The sequence below is a fragment of the Carlito syrichta genome, unplaced genomic scaffold (assembly GCF_000164805.1).
Source record: "Carlito syrichta isolate Samal-C Ts95f unplaced genomic scaffold, Tarsius_syrichta-2.0.1 Scaffold303014, whole genome shotgun sequence".
Classification (NCBI taxonomy): domain Eukaryota; kingdom Metazoa; phylum Chordata; class Mammalia; order Primates; family Tarsiidae; genus Carlito; species Carlito syrichta.
In genome coordinates, this window is record NW_007247110.1 from 17,044 (window position 1) to 43,594 (window position 26,551).

General features: G+C 51.0%; 1 protein-coding gene across 1 annotated transcript in view; it reads right to left on the reverse strand.

The window, feature by feature from the left end:
• Positions 1 to 9,444: 9,444 nt before the first annotated feature.
• Positions 9,445 to 26,551, reverse strand: part of NUP214 (nucleoporin 214) — a 124,954-nt gene continuing 107,847 nt past the window's right edge. Inside the window, exons 32-36 of the mRNA XM_008057451.2 lie at positions 20,778 to 20,927; positions 14,345 to 14,516; positions 11,457 to 11,596; positions 10,211 to 10,235; positions 9,445 to 9,700 (exon numbers count right to left, since the gene is read on the reverse strand). Coding sequence (XP_008055642.1) covers positions 9,667 to 9,700; positions 10,211 to 10,235; positions 11,457 to 11,596; positions 14,345 to 14,516; positions 20,778 to 20,927 — 521 coding nt within the window. The 3' untranslated portion in view covers positions 9,445 to 9,666. The remainder of the gene's footprint in view (positions 9,701 to 10,210; positions 10,236 to 11,456; positions 11,597 to 14,344; positions 14,517 to 20,777; positions 20,928 to 26,551) is intronic.

The following is a 26,551-nucleotide window of genomic DNA, read 5'->3' on the forward strand; positions in this document are numbered from 1 at the left end:
CCCAGGCGGGTCTCGAACCCGCGGGCTCTGGCAATCCACTCACCTCAGCCTCCCAAAGCGCGGGATTGCAGGCAGAGCCACCGAGCCAGCTAACAAAGGCGATTTAAAAGCCAACACCCCATGATCTCAGAATTCGAATGGCTGGTGATGATCAGACTCCTGATGCGATGTGGCCTGCCAGCCCTTCTGCTCCTCCCCCACCTTCCCCCTCACCCAGCCGGCGAGAGCGCTCTGGGGCAAGGGTCGGCAAGGGGTGGCCGGGGGGCTCTGGGGGGAGCGCGAGCATGCAGCCGGCACAGAAACGTGCAGACAAGACTGGGACGCAGCGAGCCGTCCTAGGATGCCGGCCCCGCGCCTTCCGGGGCCAGAGCAGGGGTCGTGCAGCCCGAAGCCCCGTCCTTCCTGTTCCTGCGGGGGTCCTGAGCCCACTCCTGAAGTGAGTGTGGCTGGGCAGCTCTGGGATCAGAAGACATCCTGGGAATGGCGGCCTGTGTGCTAGGGCCTGGGTCTCTCCCCGTGCACGCGTGGACACTCAGAGACTTTGCCAGACACGGTCCTACGCCCCATGCATGCCCTGCGCTGTGATCCCCACTTCACCTGCTCCTTTTTTTTGAGTTGAGGTCTGAGACTCTGTCACCCAGGCTGGAGTGCAGCGGCACCATCGTCCACAGAAGGGCTGGGCTCCCCCAGAGCGGGGTCTGGGCCCGGGCTCGAGGTCAGCGGGAGCCTCCACCTCCTGGGCTCAGGTGATCCTCCTGCCTCAGCCTCCCGAGTACCTGGGACTACAGGCATGCACCACCACACCTGGCTAAGTTTTACTTTTTTTTTTTGAGTTGGAGTCTCATTCTGTCACCCAGGCTGGAGTGCAGTGGCACAATCATGGCATACTGCAGCCTTCACCTCCTGGGCTTGGGCAATCCTCCTGCCTCAGCCTCCTGAGGAGCTGGGATTCCAGGTGTGCACCACCATGCCCAGCTCATTTTTTGATTTACTGTAGGGACAAGGTCTTGCCATGTTGCCGAGGCTGGTTTCAAATCCGTGGGCTCAGGCGATCCTCTCACCTCTGCCTCCCAAAGTGCTGGGATTATAGCCGTGAGCCACCACACCCGGCTTAATTTTTACATTTTTCGTAGTGGTCTCACTGTGTTGCCCAGGCTGGCCTCAAACTCCTGGGCTCAAGCAATCCTCCCGCCTTGACCTCCCAAAATGCTGGGATTACAGATGTGAGCCACTGCGTCTGGCCCCATGTTTGCTTGAGGCAGATGAAACCACTTGTTCAGCCAGTAAGTCTCAGAGGACAGCCTCGTACCCACGTCCCTCTGTATCCAATCGGTACGCTTCACCACTCGTCTACTACTCTGCCCCGACCTGGCTGCTCGCCCCAACCTGGCAGATTCCAGATGAGACTGGAGGACCCTTGGGCAGGGTCTGGGGACGCTGGCCTCGCTGCAAGACCCTGGAGCGGTTCTCTGGCTCGCGGCACTTCAAGCTGTCTGTCATACCTGCCCCCGGTCATGTCCTGCTGGGGTGTGGCTTTCCAGCAAGTCCCAGCTTCTTCCCAGGAAGTCAATTTCTTTTTTAAGTTTGGCGTCTCACTCCGTCGCCCAGGCTGGAGTGCAGCGGCACCCTCGCGGCCACCCCAGCATCGACCTGCTGGGCTCCGGCGATCCTTCTCCCTCAGCCTCCCAGGAAGTCCTTTCAAGAGCCCTTTATCCACAGTTCCTGACACCTGCTCTGCAGAGCAAAGGCCAACGTGGCCCCCGCCCTCGTGGAGCTGACTGCCAGGGGGACAGATGAGGCAGACAGAGCACACCAGAACGGCACAGATAACCACAATGGTGATGGACGCCTGGAGATCGGCGCAGCAGGCCAAGAGTCCACAAAGAAGGCTGATGTCGCAGGTAGGGCCCCCGGCCCGGAAGGCTTCTGGGGGAGGTGGCATTCAGACTGAGACCAGCAGGATAAGTGGGAAGGGACAGACTTCAGTATGGAGGAGGCGGACGGGCCCTTTGAGGAGCAGAGAAAGTGCGGAAAGGCCTTGAGAGCCAGGGGGCGTGAGAGACGATGTGGGGGTGCATTGCAGGGGTCGAGGGCTACCGTGAGGCTGCGTGGCTTTCCAGACAGAAAGGCTCTAGGCAGGGCCGTGAAAACCAGCATCGGAAAGGGTGGAAAGCAAAGTGGCTGCTGTGTCCTCGTGAGCCCAGATATCAGCCGGGTGGGGTCACCTCCAGCGGGCGCAGGGCTCCTGCCTTCCGTCCCCCCGCCCTGCCCACTCTCCCTGCAGCTGGCAATCCAGGCCCGAAAGCAATGCAGAGAATCTCCGGCCGGGGCTGCGGTGTGGACGGGCTTCTATTTATAACGATGCAGCAACTGCCGCCTCAGTGGGTCTGCGGCCTGACCTCTGCTGGGACTCCAGCAAGCCTCAAAGCCAAACCCGGAGGAGACAGCTGAAGGGCGCGAGCCAGCTGCTCCCACCGGGGCCTGACTGTCCCCAGCAGGCCCTGTCTGCGGACGGTTCTTGCGGAGAGAGCTAGACGCAGCCTCTGCCCGGCCCTCCCTCCCCGGGCTGCAGGGAGGAGAGACCGTGATCGCAAATGCAATGCCCCTGACACGGCGCGATGTCCGAGCTTTTGCTGTGACTGACGTCCGGGACTGGCTCGTCTTCATGGGTGGTCGGGCGGGTGGGGAGCAGGAAGGCAGTCGTGTCCCTGGCACCAGCAGATGGGATTTTTTGGGAAATGAACAGAGATCTTGGAGAAGAATCAGGAGATGCAGGGGGGGCTGGCCCTGGCCCGGCATGAGAAGGAGGGAGCCATGGCCCGGGTCCCAGGTTGGCTCCGCCGCTGTGGGACTTGGGCAACCTCCTGTGGGACTTGGGCAACCTCCTGTGGGACTTGGGCAAACGGCTTCCTCTCATTTTCCCATCCGTGACGTGGCTTGAAGGATGGAGCTCGCAGGGTGAAATGTGAAACGTGAAAATGCCGGCGACGAGCTGGGGACCGACCCTGGCCCAACGCCAGCATTCGATGGAACCTAACTACCATCATAATCAAGTTCTTAAAAGGAACGTGTGCTAGAAACACAATGAACAGAAGTCAGCTGTGCCTCTGTCCAGGAACACCACTGACCGGGGGGTTCCCAGGTGAGCGCTGAGGAATTCGACTGCAAGCAGAAAGGTTCCCTGGTCGAAGTATTTGGGAAATGGCAGACCATCTCCTCTTATTGACTTAAAAAGTATATTTGCATATTAAAGACTTTAAAAAGTTTTTCTTTTCTTTTTTTTTGAGTTGGAGTCTCACTCTGTCGCTCAGAATAGAGTGCAGTGGCACGCTCCCGGTCACTGCAGCCTGGACTTGCTGGGTTCCAGCGATCCTTCCACCTCAGTCTTCCAAGTAGCCAGAACTATAGGCATGTGCTACCACGCCCAGCTGTTTTTTATTTTATTGTAGAGACAAGGTCACGCTAAGTTGCCTGGGCTGGTCTAGAACCCGCAGGCTCAGGGAATCCACTCGTCTCAGCCTTCCAAAGTGCTGGGATTACAGGTTGAGCCACCAAGCCCGGTCAAAAAGTCTTTCCTTTTTTTGAGTAGGAGTCTCGCTGTCACCCAGACTGGAGTGCAGTGTGGCATGTTCATGGCCACTGCAGCCTCAGCCTGCTGGGTTCAGGTGGTCCGTCAGCTCAGCCTTCCAAGTAGCTGGGACTACACACATGCACCCCCATGCTCAGCTAAGTTTTGGTTTATTGTAGAGACAAGGTCTTGCCGTGTTGCCCAGGCTGGTAACGAGCCCCTGGGCTCAGGCAATCATCTCGCCTCCACCTCCCGAAGTGCGGGGATTATACCGTGCCTGGCAAAAAAGTCCTTTAATGAAAAGGACTGTTCAGCTTTTCTGCTGCTTGTTCTTTTCCTAAACTTACTTGGCTGTGGAGTTCTTTTTGTTTGGGTAGCAGACTCACTTCCCATAGGAAACATTCTGAAAGCTGCAGCAGTTTGGGCTGATTCACTCTCCCCCCAGTTGTTTCTTTCCCCATGAAGAAAGTGAGGAGTTAGGAAGAGACAGACCAGCGAGGGTGAGCCGTGATGGAGGAGAAGAGATGGCCTGACAGCCCCGGCGGCGAGACGCGTCCTCCCAGCCCTCCAGCCAGTGTGGTCCACAAACTCAGAGGAAGCTTGGACAGGAAGCCCCGTCTCTGGCATGAATCTGGGCCAGTTTTGTTTGCTAAAAAGCAAATGCTTAGAAGTACTGGTCAGGTCGCCTGTTAGAAATTATAAATGTGGCCAGGCACGAGGGCTCATGCCTGTAATCCCAGCACTTTGGGAGGCTGAGGCAAGAGGATGGCTTGAGCCCAGTAGTTTGAGACAGGCCTGGGCAACGTTGGGAGACCTTATCTCTACAAAACATCCCCAAATTAGCTGGGTGTGGTGGTGTGCACCTATAGTCCCAGCTACTTGGGAGGCTGAGGCAGAAAGGTCTCCTGAGTCCAGGAGGTCAAGGCTGCAGTAAACCATGATTGTGCCACTGCAGTCCAGCCTGGGTGACAGAGTGAGACCCCGACGGCCCCCCCCCAAAAGTGCTAGTTAGGTAGTCTTCTGTTAGAAATTATAAATGAGAGTCAATGAGCTGATGAAATAGGGGAGAAAAAGAAGAGATTGCGAGCCCACCCGAGAGGATGCCAGAGGCCCTCCTCCTCCTCTGCTATATTGTTTTGTTTTGAGTCAGAGTCTCACTCTGTCACCCAGGCTGGAGTGCAGTGGCACGCTCACCGCCACCGCAGCCTCGACCTGCTGGGAGCTCAGGTGATCCTTCCGCTTCAACCTTCCAAGTAGCTGGAACCACAGGCACACGCCACCAGGCCCGGCTAATTTTTCTGGGTTATTGTAGAGACAAGTTTTCGCCATGTTGCCCAGCTGGTCTTGAACCGCTGAGCTCAAGCAATCCTCTCGCCTCCGCCTCCCAAAGTGCTGGGATTACAGGCAAGAGCCACTGCGACCGGCCTCCTCTGCTATATTAACTCAAAACAAAAGGCCTAGTGGTAGGTCAGAGACCTGGTGGGCCAGGCTGCAGTGGGACAGGACGGAGGCAGGGAAGGGCTTTCCTCTTGTCTCTTGGGCCATAGTGGGGCGAGGTGTGGTTCAAAGCGTCCAAGTGGCAAGGAGGTGACTCGGCCCCCTTGTGCTTCCCCGGTTTTACATTTAAAAAATTTTTTCAGCAAGTGCCAGAGAGCATCTTCAATTTAAGCTCATGTCTATCAACAATTTCAGATAAAACCCCTTGCCCTGAACTAACTGCAAAATGGACATGTCCATGGGAGTTAGGCTGTATTTTTCAGATGCCCCCTGGGGGGTGTTTATGGTTCTTTTTTTTTTTTTTTTTTTTTTTTTTTTTTGAGTTGGAGTCTCACTCTGTCACCCAGACTGGAGTGCAGTGGCCGCTCCCGGCCATTGCAGTCTCAATCTGCTGGGCTCTGGCGATCCTTCCGTCTCAGCCTTCCAAGTAGCTGGAACTACAGGCGCGCACTACCACGCCCGGCTCATTTTTTGATTTATTGCAGAGATGAGGTCTCGCCAAGTTGCCCAGGTGGGTCTCGAACCCGCGGGCTTAGGCAATCCACTCACCTCGGCCTCCCACAGTGCTGGGATTACAGGCTGAGCAACGGAGCCTGGCCTGTGTTTATGGTTCTTAAAGGGGTTCGTGGCATGGGGTCCATGGCATCACCTGACTCTTAAAGACACGGGCTCAAGGGCCTGGCCCAGCTCTGCTGAATCAGAATCTCCAGTTAAAGCTTGAGAAGTGGCGTTAAAGCTGCCCTGCAACAAGGGCAGCCCCTCCCCAGCAGCGTGGTCATGTGTTTGATAAGGGTCCCCCGTCCTCCAACACAGATGAGGTGGAAGAGGGCCTGGACATAGGACTATTGGACCTGGATGTCAGGCGACAACCTGTGAGGACAACAGTCACCGTGACCGAGAAGCAGCCCGGTGCCAGGCACTCTGCACGATCATCTCATTTAGTGCAAACCACCGCCCTGCCAGACAGGTGTTCTCATTTCCACTCTACAACCGAGGGAAAAACCCCCAGACACCTAGAGGCCAGGTACTCAGTTCTAGTTTCAGAGCTGGGGAGGGCTAGGGTTAGGTCAGCTTGCACGGTCCACTCCCTTTCCATAACGCTGGAGACCTGACCTAGAAACTTCTCTGGAGGCTGCCAGAAAGAGAAAGCTAAGCTGAAGGTCAGCACCAGGACCCCCGCAGGGACGGGTGGGACAGTGCGAGGGGACCAGTAGCTCAGCCGCATCGGCATGCAGGGGACCTGGTTCTTTTTTTTGAGTTGGAGTCTCACTCTGTCGCCCAGACTGGAGTGCAGTGGCCGCTCCTGGCCACCGCAGCCTCGACCTGCTGGGCTCCGGCGATCCTTCCGCCTCAGCCTTCCGAGTAGCCGGAATTACAGGCATGTGCTACCATACCCGGCTGATTTTTTGATTTATTGTAGAGATGAGGTCTCGCTGCCCAGGCGGGTCTCGAAATCCGCGGGCTCAGGAATCCACTCACCTCAGTCTCCCAAAGTTGCGGGATTAAAGGCTGAGCCACCGAGCCTGGCTTGATTTCTTGTAGAGACGAGGTCTCACCAAGTTGCCCGGGCTGGTCTCGAACCCGCGGGCTCAGGCAATCCACTTGCCTCGGCCTCCCAAAGTGCTGGGAATACAGGCTGAGTCACTGAGCCCGGCCGGCCTTGTACTTTTGCCCCGACGAGAGGCCGGGGTCACGGACGTCACTGTGAAGGCCCATGCGTGGCCTCTCCCACCGTGCTGCCCTCTGAAGCACCGATTACCAACAGATGACATTTACATCTGGAAAAGCCAAGCAAAACATGGCCTAGTTCATGAAACCCGCCTTCCTCCTTTTCCTTCCTGCCCTTCCTGAGCTTCGTGAAGCAGAAACATAAACTGGTGGTGGCTGCCTGCCTGCCCCCTGCAATGCACGGGTCCAGGAGGGCTAGTGGGCCCCTCCAGGGCCTATGCAGTGGCTGTGGCCTTGCCCACCAGAACCCGACCCACCCTCAGCCAGGCTCTCTGCCCACCCCATCCAGGAGAGGCACAAGCCCCTCATCTCCCTGGGCAGACAGGCACCACTTGCAGTCCCAGCTCAGTGTCCCGCCTGGCGGCGCGGGCTTCAGATGCAGGCTGGCGGAGTTGAGCTGACCCCTGCCACCTGTCACTGGAACCGACCCCAAAAAAGGAACTCAGAGGGGCTTGCGTGCCAGCAGCGCATTCCTCTGGGGCCGCCCGACAGTGAGTGGTGGGGGCGTTATCTGGCTGAGTGCAGCTGACACGGCCCTATGGAGAGATGTCACATGCCACCTCCATAGGGGATCAACACAGAGAATTTGAGGTCAAGGGTTTCGGCTGAAACACTTCTATTTATAAAAGAAGTGTCTGGGGGAGATGGAAGGATAGAAGGCCTGCTCGGCCTGGGTGCTGGTTGGCAGGACGACATGCCAAGGGCAGGACCGTGCTCCCATTACCCCTGGCTACGTTGCTCCCTTTATGACTAGCCCTCGGCTGTGAGCGTTTCCTGTCCAATCCAGTTCCCTTGTCTCATGATGGCCCTGTGTACGAACCGACAAGAGCCCACATGGGAGAAACATGCCTAGGACTGCTGTGAATAACCTGGGGACAGTCCCTCTGCTCACAGCTGGGGCCTCCTGTGAGCACAGGGTGGAGAAGGTGAGAGGCTTTTTCTAGAAGGACACACAGGACATTTTTGTGCAAGAGCAGAGCCCCTAGTTAACCAAAAGCAGGATGACCCCTCCCTCTCCTCTCATCACCACAGAGAGTAGGTGACAGTTACCTATGGACCGTGGATCTAATTCCAGCTCTTGGCTCTGCTGACAGCGGGCTCAGGGCGGCACTCCTGGGCCAACAGTGAGATCCTCTTCTCACCAGCTCGAGGCACTGTCACATGCAAAACCAGGTGGGCATCCGGCCTCCGTTTGAGTCCTACTGAGCCAGAAGCCCCGGGATAGAGGCTGGGAATCTGGTTCACAAAGAACTTTGTGGGGGAGGCTGAGGCACAGACAGGACACCAGATGGGCTGTGGCACAGTGGAGCCCTCACCATGGTCACCTCCCCAAACACACCGACTGAACCGAGAAGGTCAGACTGGCTGCAGGTGACAAACCAATATCACACGTCAGACTTTTATTAAGACATTAAAACGTATAACTTGCCAATATGCAAAACTCCAAAAACGTCGCTTCCATCGCTCACTTGCTGCTGACCCCAGCCTAAGCACCGCCAGATTCTGGGCCTGAGAGATAACAAGTTCTTACACCTACTTTCCATGCGAGGCGGTCCTCGTTTGACACTAACCATCTAAGATACACAGGCCTAAGAAATAAAATATGCCTGGGCCCGAAAGATACTGCATCAAGGAGAAATGGGTTTACTAATACAACGGAAATGATGATCCCTAGGCCATGCTAGCAATACTGTTGTCAAATTCAGCTCGTCCTGCCTGTGCTATTTGGCAACGGCAGTGCCTCTGCAATTCTGGGTCTACCCAGCGTCTCTGCTGTCAACCCACTGTGAACAGACAGTGGGTGGGTGTGGTCAACCTCACTTCTCTCATGGGACACAGAGGCTGTCTTCGCCATCAGCCGCCGCTTCTCTCCAGGGCAGGACACACAACACCCAAGAGCCATGCCGAGATGAGCTGGCCAGGCCATTCAGGAGCCTCATGCCGTTGTCAGTGCTCAGCCAACATCACACTGGGTGGTTTGCCAGGCCCGCCTCGTGGCTCACTGCAACTATACTGGGGGTGCTCCGATAGCTTCTGAAATGCAGCTGCTGCCTGTATGAGTGGGCCCCCCCGGGGGTGTCGGTACACAACAGCAAAGGACGTGGAGAGGAGACAGCAAAGTGATGACCTCAAAAAGGAGGCCCACCAGCATCCAACTCTTCCCTATGTGGAGGGCTCGAGGGTCAAACCAGACCCAGGCACACTCCATGCCCTGTTTCCCAATACCTGATGTCGGTTACTTTTTTTTCAAGTTGGGGTCTCACTCTGCTGAACAGGCTAGAGTGCCATGGCACAATCACAGCTCACTGCAGCCTCAACCTCCTGGGCTCAGGTGAGCCTCTTACCTCAGTCTCCTGAGTAGCTGGGACTATAGGTGTGCACCACCACACCCAACTAATTTTTTGATTTATTGTACAGATGAGGTCTCACTGTGCTGCCCATGCTGGTCTCCAGCTCCTGGGCTCAAGCTAAGCTCCTGCCTTGGCCTCCCAAAGTGTTGGGATTACAGATGTGAGTCACTGTACCCAATGCGTTACTTTTGATTCTTGAAGATACTGGTGGCTTATGGAGGCTCTGCTGGTTTTGCAGAGCCACAGAAATGGGAAACTTCTCTCCTTGGCTGTGATCTGAAAAAAACCACATACACGCTGTACGGAACAGACCAACAGTTTAATAGCAGTGGGAAAACTCAACACAAAATATAAAACACAACAGAATAAGCAACCAGGCATCTCTGAGTTTTGGTTTCTGTTGTTTTGGGGATGTGTATTTCAGTGAGAACGTCCACTTTAACAGCCTGCTCTAGCACTTCCTGGTGAAGAGAAGCCGAAAATGCAGTTGGTCATAGAACTGAAACGGCCGCTGACACCCACTCAGCTTCTCCAGCCGCCAAACCCCTGCACAGACCTGCAAGGAAGCACCAGAAGAGAGGCGGAGTCAGTTCCTAATAATCCGGAGAGGCTTCGTGCCCTGCCTGTGCACAAAATCAAGAGTCTGAATTTTAATGTCATAGAACTCTATAAGAAGCACGGAGGGAGGACCCACACACAAGGCTTGGTGATGGGCCCAGGGGTCAAGCACGAAGCTTCTGGGACGCTACAGGGGCACCGGGAAAAGTATCTACTAAGTGCGGCTTCGCCGGCAGGAAGCATCTTCTTTCTCTGAGCCATGGCCCTGAAGAAGGTGAGGCTGGGCACTTCCTGCCATACTGCCACAGAGACCAGCAAGTCCACCCCCCCCGCCCCCTTGCTGAACCCCTACGCTTCCATGGCAAACTCTAAAAACAGGAAAAAGGGAAACAAAATGCACACATCCAGCAAGAGTTAGTATTTCAATAGTTTTTGCATACCACATACAATTCCATCCTTATTTAATGCTTTTAGTTAATGTGAGACTCAAAAAGAGAGAGATACTTACGAGTTATTTGATCCGAAGGTGAATGCTGAAAAGCAAATGAAAAGGGTTAAGGCCAGGCACACTTGAGACAAAAGCGGCTTCCTGGCTGTCTCCCCTCCCTTGCCTCTGTGGAAAACCTTCTTGCTCCCAGCATCTGTAGGAAGGCGAGGAAGCCCTTGAAGAAGTCCCTCTACCCTGAGTCCGCTCTCCAGGGCCACTCAGATCCACCAGGACAAGGCACGGGACATCCTTTTCTTTTTTTCTTTTTTGAGTTGGAGTCTCACTCTGACACCCAGACTGGAGTGCAGTGGCTGCTCCCGGCCACCACAGCCTCACCCTGCTGGACTCCGGTGATCCTTCCATCTCAGCCTTCCGAGTAGCTGGAACTACAGGCGCGCGCTACCACGCCCGGCTAATTTTTTGATTTATTGTAGAGATGAGGTCTCACCAAGTTGCCCTGGCGGGTCTCGAACCCGTGGGCTCAGGCAATCCACTCACCTCAGCCTCCCAAAGGCGCGGGATTACAGGTTGAGCCACCGAGCCCGGCGGGACATCCTTTTCTTTCTCGGAATTCTCTTCTTGGTCTTTTAGGGTTCTTCCCTCCTCCCTGGACCTGGCTCTGGGCGAGGGTCTCTGGCATGGCCCCCCTCTCACTTAGCTGTGCTGGATACACAGGCTCATCTCATTAGGGAAACTTGGGGTTTTTCTAGCTTTTCCATCCATTTGCTGCCTCTTCCTTTTGAGACCCAGAGAAGCAAGACAGTTGGGCTCTGGCCTGGTTCTGCTGCTGACCGACCAGCAAATCACTTAGCTCCTTGGAGTTTCCATTTTGTCATTAGTAAAGTAACAATGATGGCTATGTTCTATGCCTCTCAAGTTTGTGGCAAGGAACAAATGAAATATACATATTTTATCTGAAGAAGCAGAGTGTTAAACAAATGCAAGACATTTTGTGAAGTTTCTACGTCTTATTTTTTTGAGTCTGCTGGCTTGGATTTTAAAACCAAGGCCTAGTGAGACCATTGCCATTTGGGATTCTTAAATCATGAGAGGAAATCAAGTCAGTAATTTCTTTGGTGAGAAATGGCATGGTGCTCCAAGGCTAGCCTAAAAAAGGACATTTTGTCTTTCAACTCCTTTCAGCTTTTAAGTTCGAAGCTGACTGGTCAGGTAAAACAACTTATTTCTTTGGGGGAGAAGGCCTCTATGGGAGGCAAAGGCGTGAGGAACCACCGGATCTGTGAGGGAAGAGCATGTGGCCGCCTACCTCCTGCACCTGATCCAAAGCCAGAGAATCCGCTGCTCTGGGTCCCAAATCCAGAGGTCTGCTGGGACAGTGACCCAAATGTGGGAGCATTCTGGCTCGCGAGGGTGCCGAAGGACGTGGTGTTGCTGCTGCTCCCGAACCTGGGTTCCAGAGAGAAGGGACTGTGGTTAGCGGGGCCTCTTGTCATCGCCGCCCGAAAGTTTCTGTCCACTGTCATGTCTTGACATGCACGACACGCACAACCTGGCGTGACAGCTGGGCCTAGTGAGCAGCTCTCAGAGAGAATGGGTCGTAGCCCAGAGCAAACCTCTACTTCGCTCTGGGAAGAAGAATCACAGGAACACAACATGAAATGCAACCTGGCCAGCGTTTTGGTTTCCATCCAGGTCATTTGGGAACTAAGCAGCACACACCTCCTGCTGTCTCCAATATTCATTTTATTGTTTCTCATTTGCTGACCAGTCCCCTGCCCCGATTTACTTATCTTCAGCGTCTCTTGGGATCTTGAGTCTATTTACCTTTTTTTTTTTTTTTTTGGGTTGGAGTCTCACTCCGTTGCCCAGACTGGAGTGCAGTGGCCGCTCCCGGCTACTGCAGCTTCGACCTGCTGGGCTCCGGCGATCCTTCGGCCTCAGCCTTCCAAGTAGCCGAACTACAGGCGTGCGCTACCACGCCCGACTAATTTTTTGATTTACTGTAGAGATGAGGTCTCTCCAAGTTGCCCAGGCGGGTCTCGAACCCGCAGGCTCAGGCAATCCACTCACCTCAGCCTCCCAAGGCGGGATTACAGGCTGAGCCACCAAGCCCGGCGAGTCTATTTACTTTTAACAATGATGTAGAGACTCTAGCACGTACAAAAACTGCCATTCTATTTACATTTGGGGGGAGTAGTTTCCAAGGCATTTCATTCAAAATTTAGGGTTTGTTTCCTAAATCAATAAATACTACACAAAACAATGTAAAACTGGCTGCCACTTTCTCTCCCCTGCTCAGTCCACCTGGGGACATTCCTCAGGGGTTCTCCCTCCAGACGGATCCAGCACTTAAGTGACATGTGGTAGCCTGCTGAGTCACTGTCAGAGGAATTCAGCGGGGCTGGGGAGGGAGATGGATCAGTGGTTTCTGGGAGAAAGGACAGCACCTGGGGCAAAGGCCTATCCCAAAGAAAGCAAGAGTGTCTAAAATGTCCCAGTTCCTGCTCATTCTAGGTCCTCTTCATGATGAGGTACAGGGCCTTTTACGCAAGAGGTGGGCAGGGGCCTGGTCTCATTGGCCATGGTCCTCAGAGCGAGCCCGCTCCCCTCTTCCTCCTGCCTTGGGCCTGCCCTTCTCAGAGGCCTGCCAGGGTCATGGCCAGGGACCTAAAGAAAGGCAACCGGCTCTTCTGGAGATTTAATGCCTGATCTGGAACTTGTTGGCGTTGCTTCAGGTCATGGAGCGAACCAGCCAGTCAGGATGGATGTGGGAGAGCCCTCCCAAGGCAGAATATGCTGCTTTTCTACTAGTGCAGAAAACAGCTGATTTCAAATGTATAAATAAAACCTCAAGACTCCCAGTCAACCAAAACCTCCCACCACATCTGCAGTACTTGTGCCGCAGTACTTGTGCCGCAGAGATGGGGGCTCTAATACTAGTCTCAGTTGGTCCCTACCTCGCCTTTCAAAGCTTTCCTTGACTTTGGTTCTTGGGTTTCCTGAGGTGAACTGTAAAAGCCCCATTGGTCTCTACATGAAGCACAAGAAACAACACCTCAACTCTTTCGTGCTCCTTGACACTCAGCAGCATCTTCGTGAATGGGAAGGGCATGACTGAGAACACACTCGAGTTTCTTTTCAAGATATAAACATTGTCATCTTGCCAAGTTGTGTCACAAATCCTTCCACAATTCCCCCAAACAAATCATCTTCCCCTCCCCAAGTCGCCAGCACCGAGGGTGAGAGGCGTTCCAGAGTCGCCTTCAGCCAGCAGCTCCTCCTCTGAGCGAGCGTCTTTGCAGCCACCCCTTGCAGACACTTTCTTGGGATTTCTGTGGTGTGGCGAAGGCTATGTTTTCCTCGGGGTTTTGGAAACCAGACGGGAGTCCTACCCATAAAGGCAGCTCCCTCATGTGGAATTTTCCTTTTTTTTTTTGAGTTGGAGTCTCACTCCAGCGCCCAGGCTGGAGGGCAGTGGCACACTCATGGCCACCCCAGTATCATCCAGCTGGGCTCAGGCATTCCTTCCACCTCAGCCTTACCAGCAGCCGGGACTACAGGTGCATGCTACCATGCCCAGCTTATTTATTTATTTATTTATTTATTGTAGAGATGAGGCCTTGCCAAGTTGCCTGGGCTGGTCTCAGGCAATGCACTCTCCTCGGCTCACGCTCTTCCCACGTGGGCGCCTGTCGTGCCCAGTGCTCATGCTGGCTCCTGGGCTCCTGGGACCGTGGAACTCAATATCCACCCTTCGGGTCTGCAGGGGAGCAGGGGATACAGGGAGTTGTTTGCTCAAGGACAATGGCTCTAAGGCAGAACACTCCCAGAGGAAAACATCTGGTGCAAATGATTCCAGCAGAACTTGCTCCCAGAAACTACCGCCGGGGGTGCTCTTGGCTATCAAGCAGCCCAGGGCAAGGCTATGTGCCTTCCCTCAAGTCCACCAGGAGAACCCGGGCACATGACCTGTACTTGACATGTCCGGGGACAGCCACACAGCTGACATCTACCCACTACTCCACAGGGCCCGGCTTGGAGGAAGTGAGCCTTCCCTTAGAGAGGAAAAGCAGCCCTCAGGGACTGGTTTGCCTTTGAAGGTGGGGCCTCCAGCCCATTTTTGGAGTAGGCATCCTGAGCCCTGTCCCGTGCCGAACGAGCATGTGGGCTTCCGGGTCCCTCCCCAGGGCTTACCCGAATCCTCCTGCGCTGGCAGCCGCAGTGCCCTCTCCGAACACTTTGCCTCCCGTCGAGCCCAGAGGGCTTGTAAAGGCTGGGGCTGAACCGAATGCTGGCACCCCTCCAAACCCAGGGGATCCCCCAAAAGTAGGAGGGCTGCCAAACACTGGAGCAGCACCGAAGCCACCTGAGCAAAACAGAGGCAAACAAACAGAAACAGGGAGGAAGAAAGGAGGAGGCAGGGAGGCATTGAGCGATGAGAAACCAAATGAAAACAGGAAGGAAAAAAGGGAAAAAGGCATGTTAGACATTCAAATGCACAGAACTACAACAAAGGGTGACACACCTTTTATCAATAAAATAATAAAGCAAAAACAAAATTAAAAAACCCCAAAACCAACCGTCACCCCTCTAGCAGAGGTTCATTCAGGAGTGTTCCCACCCACCCTGGGTTTGTCTGAGATGCCCAGAACCCTTGCAGAGGCGAGTGGGCCCGTCAGCGTTTAGCCTCATGGAAGCAGAACACCCCAGAGCGCACACTCAGTACATCTTGGATCCTCTCCCAGACCCTCTGGGCTGCTCTGAGATTTCTCATCGAAAACCCATTCTAGCCGGGCTCGGTGGCTCAGCCTGTAATCCCGCACCTTGGGAGGCTGAGGTGAATGGATTGCCTGAGCCCACGGGTTTGAGACCCGCCTGGGCAACTTGGCGAGACCTCATCTCTACAATAAATAAAAAAATCAGCCGGGCGTGGTAGCACACGCCTGTAGTTCCAGCTACTTGGAAGGCTGAGGCGGAAGGATCGCCGGAGGCCAGCAGGTCGAGGCTGCGGTGGCCGGGAGCGGCCTCTGCACTCCAGTCTGGGCGACAGAGTGAGACTCCGACTCAAAAAACAACAACAACAACAAAAAAGAAAACCCATTCTAAAAACTACAATTGCTACCCAGCTGTCAAGAGATGACAGATGTTGCTATTTATCAGCACACAGGCAAGCATCGAGCTTCATGGAAACCCAAATTATAAAATTAGAAGCTCAGAACCCCCTCTCAGGGAGAATCCCTGAACTGGGTCACAGCAGACATGGAGATGCGCATGCTGGCGCCCAGCCAGGTGCCTTTATTTATTTACAGCCTGATGGCTCATGTCTCTCACTACAGTCCCTCTCTCGGTGGAGAATTAAAAAAAAATGCTTTCTTTCTGCATGGAACTACTCAGTGAGAAGCACACTACGTCTCTTCTTTGGAGGAAGGCTGCTGTATAGATGTAACACAATAGTAAATCAGCTGTGAGGACAACCTACAGTCCAGACGCCTCCTGCGAGCCGCCATCGTGCTGCTCGGAGGACCCAGGCCACCAGAGACAGTGTATGCAGGTGGCCACATGGAAAGACAAAACAATCTTCTTCTCCTTCTGCTCCTGATGGGGGTCCAAGAGGCTGCTCCAAGAGCCTGCTTAAATCATTGTAAGGTATTAGGGCAGACACTCGGTGAGCATCTTGTTGAATGGCATGGAACAGCATGGCACGTAGTGTGCTCTCAAGTGGAGTGCCCTGGCCAGGGAGCACAGGACTTCTTACAGTGCATGTCGGCCTATGACCTACATGCTAATGGGAGCAGTGGGAGCCTAGTAACCACCGAGGACAGGATCAGCAGGGACATTATTTTCTCCCCTTCCAGGAAGTGAATCTGTTGTTCTAGGCACGAATCTAGGTTTTTTCATAAACGTAATCATAACACAAATTTCTGCTACCTGGACTGGAAAGACCGAATACTGGGTATGGAAAGCTGTCAGCTGAATTCTGTAGTTAACTGTTATTTTGTGTTTCAATTATATGCTTATTTACCCTAACAGTGGCTGCACAAATGAGAAGATACTTTGTGCCAAGCCTCATGTTTGGGTTAACATTCTGCATCTTAAAACCCCGAGTGAAATTCCAAGCCATGATAATGAAGACTGTTGGGTTACAAATATAACAGACTGGAAAAAAAAGTGCTAAAAAACCCTTGTAGCTGAATTATTTAAGACTGATCACAGATCTAGTTACACTTTCTTCTTAGACACACAGGGCTTTATCTATGCCTTGTATTCAAAATTGTTTAGACTTCTTGGTGAAGGTGAGTGAAAAATGAGAAGTCACAATGATGCAGAAAATAAACTGAGCTGTGCACGGTGGCTCATGCCTGTAATCCCAGCAGAGGTGAGAGGTGGAGGTGAGAAGACTGCCTGAGCCCAGGAGTTTGAAAACAGCCTGGGCAACTTGGCAAGACCTCATATCTACAAAAAAAAAAAAAAAAAGTTAGATGGGCGTGGTGGTGTGTGCCTGTAGTTTCAGTTACTTGCAAGGCTGAGGTGGAAAGATCACCTGAGCCTAGCAGGTCGAGGCTGCGGTGGCCGTGAGCGTGGCACTGCACTCTAGCCTGGGCGACGGAGACTCTAATTCAAAAAAAAAAAAAAAAAGAAAGTAAACAGAACAGGGGAGGGAAGGAGGTTAAAAACACACACACACACACACACACACACACACACACAGAGCCTCAAAACAACAAACCTGGGTCACAGCCAAATGAAATGAAACAAACACTCTGATCTTATTTTTGGAGATAGGCAACTCATTCTTGATGGCAGAAGGGGCTCTATTTTGTTAGTTGCCATATTGTCATGATTTTCTTCTCCAGAAGAAACAAAAATTTACTAATAACCAACAGTAACAAAGTTTCTAATTTAGAAGGCCCACTATGTTCCAGGTGTGGTGCCAGGCGCCTCACAACATTTCTCTTTTACTCTGCCAATAAGCCTGGGATCCTCACTTCATGGATGAGGAAACCGAGACTCAGAGAATATGCCACTTTCTAATTTTAGCCAGCTGGTAGCTAGGATTGGAAGAAGGTCTGTGCAACTCAAAAGCCCACCTCTTGTCTCCCCATTACGCATCCTCCTGTCTTTCTTGACCTCACTCAATCTAGCCCTCCAGCGAGAGCAGGGTGAGACCCACTGACCACAGAAGGCAGCAAGGCCATCTGCAGTCCGCCCCACCTTCCACTCGCTCCACAGATGACCTCCAGCAGTAGTATTTTCTCTAATTTTACTGAAGGGAGTATGGACACTTCTGGAGTTTTTCAAAGACCCACTCAAGCCACCGACCTAAAATCCCTCTTAAAAAAGTGACAATTCAGATGCCAAGCAGGAAGGTGACTCCTGTTTACAGCAGCACTGCCTTCTGCTCAGTGCTCTAAGGCACCCTTCCGCAGAGGGAACTCTCAGAATCAATGCGAGATCTGCAGCAGAGATGAAGTTCTGGAAACACGGGGGATCTTTCCTCAGTCTGATATTATGATTCCTAGCAGTTCATTCATCTCATGTGTTTGAAAGGAAGTTTTCTCTGTTAGAGTCCTTAATCTAAGTCATTTCATGGGTCAAATAATCAAGTAGCAAAAGTGCTCTGAAAAGTGGGAGGAAACATTTTCTCAAGATTGAAAAAACAAGAGTCAGATTTCAAATCAATTGGAACATAATCCCAAGATAAGGAACCACATAAAGAAATACATAACTCAGCCGGGCTCGGTGGCTCAGCCTGTAATCCCACGCCTTTGGGAGGCTGAGGTGAGTGGATTGCCTGAGCCCGCGGGTTCGAGACCCGCCTGGGCAGCGAGACCTCATCTCTATAAAAAAAAAAAAAAAAAAAATCAGCCAGGCGTGGTAGCACGCGCCTGTAATTCCAGTTACTCGGAAGGCTGAGGTGGAAGGATCGCCGGAGCCCAGCAGGTCGAGGCTGCGGTGGGCGGGAGCGGCCACTGCACTCCAGTCTGGGCGACAGAGTAAGACTCCAACTCAAAAAAAAAAAAAAAAAAAAAAAAGAAATACATAATTGCAATCCCAGCACTTTGGGAGGTGGAGGCGAGAGGATTGTCTGAGTTCAGGGGTTCGAGACCAGCCTAGGCAACTTGGCGAGACCTTGTCTCTAAAATAAATAAAAAAATTAGCTGAGCGTGGTGGCGCATGACTGTAGTTCCAGCTACTTGGAAGGCTGAGATAGAAGGATCCCCTGAGCCCAGCATGTTAAAGTTGTGGTGGCTGTGAGTATGCCACGGCATTCCAGCCAGGGTGACAGTGAGACTCTGACTCAAAAAAACAAAAACAAAACAAAACAAAAAAATAAGAGTCAAAGAAAATATTACCAGGCTTCTAAAAACATAAAAAATCTTCATGATTAATGAACTAAAGTTCTTGGTTAAATGTTTATATTTGTCTATTTATTTTTGAGTCATGAGTCTCACTCTGCTGCCCAGGCTGGAGTGTAGTGGCACAATCATGGCTCACTGCAGCTGTGACCTCTGGGGTCAGGTGATCCTCCTGCCTCAGCCTCCTGAGTAGCTGGAAGTACAGGCATGTGCCACCATGCTTGGCTAAGTTTTCAACTTTTTTTTAGAGACAAAGTGTCACTATGTTGCCTAGGCCGGACTTGAACTCCTGGCCTCAAGCAATCCTCCTGCTTCAGCTTCCCAAAGTGTTAGGATTACAGACATGAGCCACTGCGCTCAGCCTATTTGTCTTTTTAACTAAGGCCAAAAGCTTTGTGGTTTTTTAAATTTTTAAATCATTCTATGTGTGTGTATGTATGTGTGTGTGTCTATATGTATGTGGTCAAAAGAAAGCTGTGATACCCATTTCTTGTCTGTTTTAAATTCTACAAAAAAAGAATATTACAAACTGGCAACCAAAGACCAAGCTACCCAAGTCCCAGGGCTGAGGAAAGGTGCATGTACATTGGAAACTACACTTTAGGCTCTAAACCAAGAGATTCTGTGCGCTGCTTCGGGGCGGCTCCACTCTCAAGTCAGAGGCACCCGTTCTGCATCTAGTCCTCTGGTGGGATCCTTTCTTTGAAATGAGCGTTTTCCAGAGTATCCACATGTACAAGGGCCAAGTGTCCTGCCCGCTTGCCCATGGCAGTTTGCTTTAAAGAGCTGCTTGCTCAGCAAACAGCCTCCCCACAACCCATCTGAGTTAAAAAGTCTTTTCACACAACTTTCCAACAGCAGGAACAGGAGTACAGTCCCTCTGCAGATGTCAGGGACAGAGACTGGATAGAAAGGCAGCTGACATAAATGAAATATACATTTTCATATCTAAACACACATTGGGCCAGGCATAGTGGCTCACGTCTATAATTCTAGCACTTTGGAAGACTGAGGTGAGAGGATGCCTGAGGCCAGGAGTTTGAGGCCAGCCTGGGCAACACAGCGAGACCTTGTCTTTATATTTAAAAAATTAAAAAAATATTACACATGCTCTTTAAAAAATTTTAGTTATAAATATATCATTCATGATTATAAAAAGGCATGTAGTTTATAAATGTATACTTTAAAAGTATGCCTGGATAAAAGGTATTGCTGGTCATATTCTATTTTCTTGGTTACATGGGTGTGCTTCAACTGTGACAATTAAGTTGTATACTTATATATATGCATGTTGTACGTGTGTTATGTATACTTTAATTAAAAAGAAAAAAAATGACATGAGAAAGAGGACAGAATGGTGTACACGTAAGAAATTAAAACAGATAATCAGTCTTGACTCTCCAGGTAACGATTACCCAAACAAACCTGTGACTCAAACTTTCTTGTTTATATTTTAATTATCATCCTCTTCGGTGCCCCCTTACTTTGGTTGTTCTGCAGTTGTGAAATATTTACAGCGTTTTCTCCCTAAGACTCAATGTTGTCTTAAGGGTTGCATTACATGGCATTCTGTGCTTTTTAACATGTCTCAGGAGACCTGAATAGTGTTGGGAGTGTCTGTGACTCCCACAAATATACAAATAAGCCGGAGGAAAATGGCTTCACCCATACTCCATACTCTCTAGAGACATCACCCTAGCGACCTCTCCTTCAGATACCTATGCATAAACAGATATATGAGGGGGGACCAAAAAAACCCCAAACCAGAATAATCTTTTGGCAGGTAGGCAGGCCCCTTGTAGTGCACTCAGAGTTTGTTCTTCTGGCTCAAACGGTAAAGCAAAGTTTTTATCTGGAAGTTTTGAGAAGGCTGCATCATGATTTGTGGAAGAAACGCCCCACGTTGTGGCAAACAGGTGACTGGTTCATCCCCCACGACAACACACCTGCCCATACCCTATTCACCTGATCTCACCCTGAGCAACTTTTTGTTTCCCCAGATGAAAAAAGTTCTCAAAGGGAAATGTGCCGATCTGGAAGAGGTGAAAAAAAAAATGGCAGAAGCACTAAAAGGAATCAAAACTGATGAGTTCAAAACTGTTTTGAGCAGTAGAAAAAGTGTCTCGATAGGCATACTGCACCAAGCGGAGAGTACATTGGAGGTGACTCGAGTTTAAATAAGAGTCAATACACAGTTTTCTATAAATAAATTCCAAGTTTTTGGGTCCCCCTTCTTATAAAATAACCATGACTAACACACACAGGAGTACCTGTCTTATTTGGAGAGGAAAACCCGAAGCCTTGGGACGCCACGCTTCCTCCTCCAGAGCTGAAAGTGCCCGCGGGCTTCTGCTCTCCAAACGAGCTGCCGAATCCACCAAATGTCTTGGCCCCACTGTTTCCGAACAGGTTAGAGGCATCTGGAGAGATGAAGACGGGTGAGGCAGGTCACAGGGAGAGAAATGTCCTTATTTACTTCTCAGAGCAGAGAAGGAAGAAACCTCAGCTGGGTGTCTGGGGAGATGGGAGAGACAAGCAGCCCAGGATCCAGGGGAGCGGAGCTGGAGAGCAGCAGGTGATCTGTCATGCACCTTGCTGACGAGGCACAACGTGAAGGGGCGGTGAGAGGCCCCTCTGAAGGGCGCCTTTGTAAAAGCTCATCCGTGTGTGCCTGCAGTGTTGGGGGTGCACCCGCAGGTGCTAGCGGTGCTCCCGCAGTGTCAGGTCTACCCGGCCATGGAGAGCTAGCGCTCAGTTCCACAAGGCTGCTTTCTTCCGGGGAACAGGGCTTGCTTTCACTGGTCTCTTCACATCAGGAACCACTGCAAATTTGTCAAACTAGGGAAATGAAAGTCAGAGCTAACCCAAACCAGGCACGATGACTTCCACTACATGCCTTCCACTTTATAGCCAGTTCAGTGTGCTTGCTGCCGCCTGAGCTGATCAGAGATGGCAGGTGAGGCGAGGAAAAGCATCCTGCTCCTCTCTGCTCCAACAGGAGCAAGGGATGCTCTGGAGAATGTGTGAGATCAGCAAGACCGCCAGCATGATTTCTTCTTTCTTTGAGCTTCACTTAGGTTCTTGACCTTTTAGATGCTTATCTAGTGGGTTCCTCCCTCCCTCAAATATGTACTGAATTTGCTCCAAGAATTGGAGGAAAATAGGAAACTACTAAAAACCAAGATGGATGAGTTTTTTTTTCCTGTTACAAGAAATGCAAACTCGACAGACAATATATAAATAGCCCAAGCAGCAGACACATGGAAACAGTCACTCGGGGTTGACACCACACCTAGAAAACTACGGGTCAGGGTTTTAAAACTGTTTTTGGTTGGGGGTGAGAAGGGGAGGAATGACACGCTTCCAACCATGTCTGGACGGGGTTTTCATTAATGTGAGTCTGTATCCACAATGAGGCAGGAAGCGATCCTGAAATGGGGTGGATGTGCAAAGACACAGGCAAGAACAGGGGGCACAACACACACTCTGGATGACCACTGGTAGGCAGCGGGCACCCAGCCTCTCCCTAAGCAAGCAGTGCTCATGGAGAAGGTGAGAGGAAGGCAGTGGGGAGCACCCACAGTCACTCTCCAAGTCTAGCTGCTGGAAGAGGCAACCCTAGGATCTATGGACTCCCCAGGTCACTCGCCTTGCTCTGCTGCCAACCCAGCCCACAGGGACAGCCAACTCGGTTACTACTTCCAGTTTCCATGCTCTTGACCAGCAATCCAGCAAGTGAGTGGCCTCACTTCAGGGACCGGCCACTCTAGATTTCTATTAGTAGCATAATATGGCTCAGACCACCACATCATGGTTGCTGCTCTGTAAAGTCACGGGGACGCCTGGAGAGCCAGTTAAGGACCCCACGTTGAGTATGGCAGGCACCAACAGCTGGGTGGTTAAGAAACCCCTTGATCTCATCCTCTTTTTTGGTACCCCAGGGTTATTTATCCCCTGGGGGAGTCCACAAAAGGTCTTCTTGAGCAGTCTCATCTTTCCCTTAGTAAGCCAGTCCATAGTTCCCTCTTTCTCCTTCCAAGGCAGTACATTTGACACTGGAGAGAAAAATAGGCTTCTCAGCCATTCCTTTGACTTTGTAAATTCAAGAAGAGAGGACTGTAATTTTTGTACTTTGTTAGTGCTAGCAATGCAAAATTCAAGTGGCAAACAAGTTCAATTCTAGGATCAGGGGTTGGATCTTCTCCTGGGGGAATGTGGTGCAGCCCTATGAAATGGTCACACTGGGAAGTGACAGGAGACTGAAATTCCTGAGAAGTCAAAGACCATTCAGAATCTTGGGGCTTCTTTATCTTCTTCTCTCTTTAAGAATCCTTTGTCTTTAAGATCTTCCTGGCATATTACAGTGGAACAAACATGGGGTTTGCAGTCAGACCTGGGTTAGATGACCCAAGAGCTGAGTGACCATGGCAAGGACATAACTTCCCTCAGTCCCAAGTTCCTCACACAGAAAACAGGGCAGCAATTCTGATTATGCAAGGTCGCAGGGAAGATGAAACGAAATGGTGCACACAGAGCACCCAGCGTGTGTGCTGGGTGGACTCTCTGCTCCTTCAACCCTTCTCCCTCCACATCTCTATCATGTTCAGTCTAATTAGACACAGAGCAGGTCACCAGTAGAAAATAAAATCCTTTTCATTTTGCAAAGACCCCAAGAATTATACCTTTAAAGTTTAAAATGTTGTCATTTGCAGTCTCAAAAGGGAGCGAGCTCTGTATGTTGAAATGGTTTACTATTTATTTTTAGAACTTTTAAAATAAGAATTGGGTCTTATTCTGTTGTCCAGGCTGGAGTGTAATGGTGTGATCACAGCTTACCACAGCCTCAAACTCCTGGGCACAACTGACCTCCTATCTTAGCCTCCTGAGTAGTTGAGACTACAGGTCAGCACTACTAAGTCCAGCTAGTTAAAAAAATATATACATATATTTTTAACATATGTGGTCTCGCTATAATGTCCAGGTTGGTCTTGAACTTCTGGGCTCAAGTGATCCTCCTGCCTTGGTCTCCCAAAGTGCTGGAATTACAGGCATGAGCTACCAGGCCTGGCTGGTTAACCATTTATTCAAGCTCTGAAACAAAGTGGCACAAAACAATGACTGTTTCTTACTCTTTAAGGTCAACAATGTGTTTCTTGGTTCTCCCCAATGGCTTTGAAATAACACAGTCTCTAGCTTTTGAAAACATGATAAATAAGAGAGTATCCTGGTTGCTGGAACAATATTTCATTGTAGAAGATTCTCCTTCACTTGTGAATAAACTATCCAGTAAGAAAACCAAGTCTGTCTTTTTTTTTTAATATATACCCATCGAGATGCTTTTTCCACGGCTCAAAATGGTTTTTGAGCCCAAGTCCATCTCTGCAGAGCCATCTAGCTGATGACCGCCATTTTGAGGGGAGCAGTGCAGGTAAAACTGACATCTGTTCTAGGTTTCCATCCTGCTGGCACAGCATGGATCCTCTTTGGTCTTTTATCAGGCAAAAATGAGAGCATAATTCAACGGCAGGGTCTGCCTCAATACGAATTATACTCAATATAAAGTCAGTATCAATTAAATTTGATTAAACGGTGTCCCAGAGATCAGGTCCCATGTTACTCTGCAGGTCTCCAGTCACTCACTAGACAAGAATTCAACAAGTTTCTAAGGAGGCACTCAAGAAGCTCTTGCCCAGGATACCTTCCAAGACATTTGCTTGAAACAGTTGTAGAGGGAGCCCTGTGGGCCCGCCCCCAAGCTGATCATCAGCTTCTTCATCTCCAGAGAGACAAACATATCTTTCCAGCCCCTAAACAGACTTAATGTGCTGAGAATGATGCTAAGCAGCATCCTCAGGACAAGACTCAAGGAGGCGAGAGGTCCTGAAGGGTGAAGACTCCCAGGGAGCTGACTTACAGATGACTCCAGGGGTTAGCAGGCTATATTTGGTAGAGTCTCAGGAGATGAGAGAAGAAACCCTTCGAGGTTGGAGCTTCTGGATACAGAACATGCCAACTCAGAGCACTGGTGTTCTCAGCCTGTCTTTCTTGGTCATGGCCATGATTCTCATGACTTCACAGGGCTAAAGAGGACAGCTTCAGGGCTAGGCAGCCAGCCTGTGGCATGAATGTCACAAGGGAGCTGCTGGTTCAGCCAGTCTGTGCTTAGATAGCTGTCTGCAACAGACTCTGTTCCAGGCGGTGCAGACAAAACCTAAGTGCTGCCCAGCACGACATGCCTGGGAGGCACTCCATTACACCGCCAGGCTGGGGAGGATCTCGGGAGAAAGCATGGTCCACTAGGGCTTGGGAAACACATATGGACTAAATTCTGGTCATGCCACTTAGTAGCTGTGCAACCTTGGCAGTTCTCACACCCTCCTGAAACTGACTTCCCTATCGGTGAAATGGGACTGCTGCATCTAAAATAACTGTCGTAAGAAGTGACTCACCCACATGTATTGAGCTTCTGGCACACAACAGGTAATTAATAAAGGTTAGTTCCCTTCTGCTTGATGGTCTGTGTAGCAATGGAATCCAAGGACTGCAGGATTTCCAAAGAGGGAGCGATCACCGTGGGCCCAAAAGACCCTCAGGCAAAGGTGCATAGAGAACATGTTTCCGTTCATCTTAGAAGAAGGGAGGGTCAGAGGGTGAGTGCAGGGTGCAGTGTGAACCTGGTACCGAGGTAGGGAGAAGTAAGGGCTGGGGGAAGAGGAGGGAGAGTGTGTGTGTGGACAGCAAGCAGTCAAACTGGGAACTGTCAAAGTCAGACAGGTGCTTTGGGAACGGCTCACGGAGGGCCCAGTCTAAAGTTGGTCTGAACTTTATCCCAGTCAGCGAGAATCCATCAAAGGGTTTTGAGTAGGGGAAAGGGCAAAACAGAAGCAGTGTGAAGATGCCCAATTGGAGATGGACTTCCAGACCACAGTGAAAGAGCCTGGAGGCAAGGAAAAGAATGTGGAGATGATCCAGAGGACTGTGGGAACACACCTCACAGCAACAGGGAGAAGAGAAAAAGAGGCACAGTGGAGGGACTGCTTGAAAGGCGGGGAGGAGCCAGGAGAGGCAAGTCAGACGGCCCAGGAAGAATGGTGCTCAAGGTATTGAATGTTGCAGAGTCACCCAAGGAGAAAGGCTGCCACTAGCAATTCTGCAGGAAGCACGCCTGGGACTGTGGCGAGGACAATGCATCTCCCCAGACGACTCCCAGCTGCTCCTTCTCTCATGTTCCTTCCTCTTCTCTAGCTCTTGGTCCTCAGAGTGAAAGGCATTCCAGCCCCTTTCACTATCAAATCATACATTTCGTTTAAAACATGACATAATGGAAAGTCTTTCTTCCACCTCTTCAAATTCACTTAAGTTTCCCTTAAGCATAAATGCAAATTGTTGGTTTACAATTAATAACCAACATTTAGGAGATGAAGACCCACAGGTTATCTGGTAGCAAGAACAGTTATGTGTGATGCCACCGACTTTGGAGGTGGGGCGATGTGCATGGCAGGCTCCTGAGTCGGTCCAAGCCAGCTCCAGTTGACCACGGACAGAAGGAAATTCTTGACAGTTTAAGAGCCATGGCATTAGAGATAAGTCAACCAGGAAAAGAAACTTTACCAGGGATAGGACACACCTATATTTTAATGAAACTGACCAGTAACACAATCTCACAGAGGACAGACTTGCTCCAGGATAAACCGTAATTTCTAATTGCAGTGGAGCATGTTAGCAAGTGCTTATTCTGTGCCAGATGCTGTGTTTGGCACGTGACATATGATCTAGCTGAGTTCTTTATCTGCGACTTTCTGGCTTTATGATTTAAAGGAAAAAAATCACCTATCTACACTGGGCTTGTTTCCTCACTGGAAGATGGAGAGCCATAAGAGGATCATGGTTTTTTTTTGAGTTGGAGTCTCACTCTGTCACCCAGACTGGAGTGCAGTGGCTGCTTCTGGCCACCGCAGCCTTGACCTGCTGGGCTCCGGCGATCCTTCCACCTCAGCCTTCCAAGTAGCCGGAATTACAGGCATGCGCTACCACGCCCGGCTGA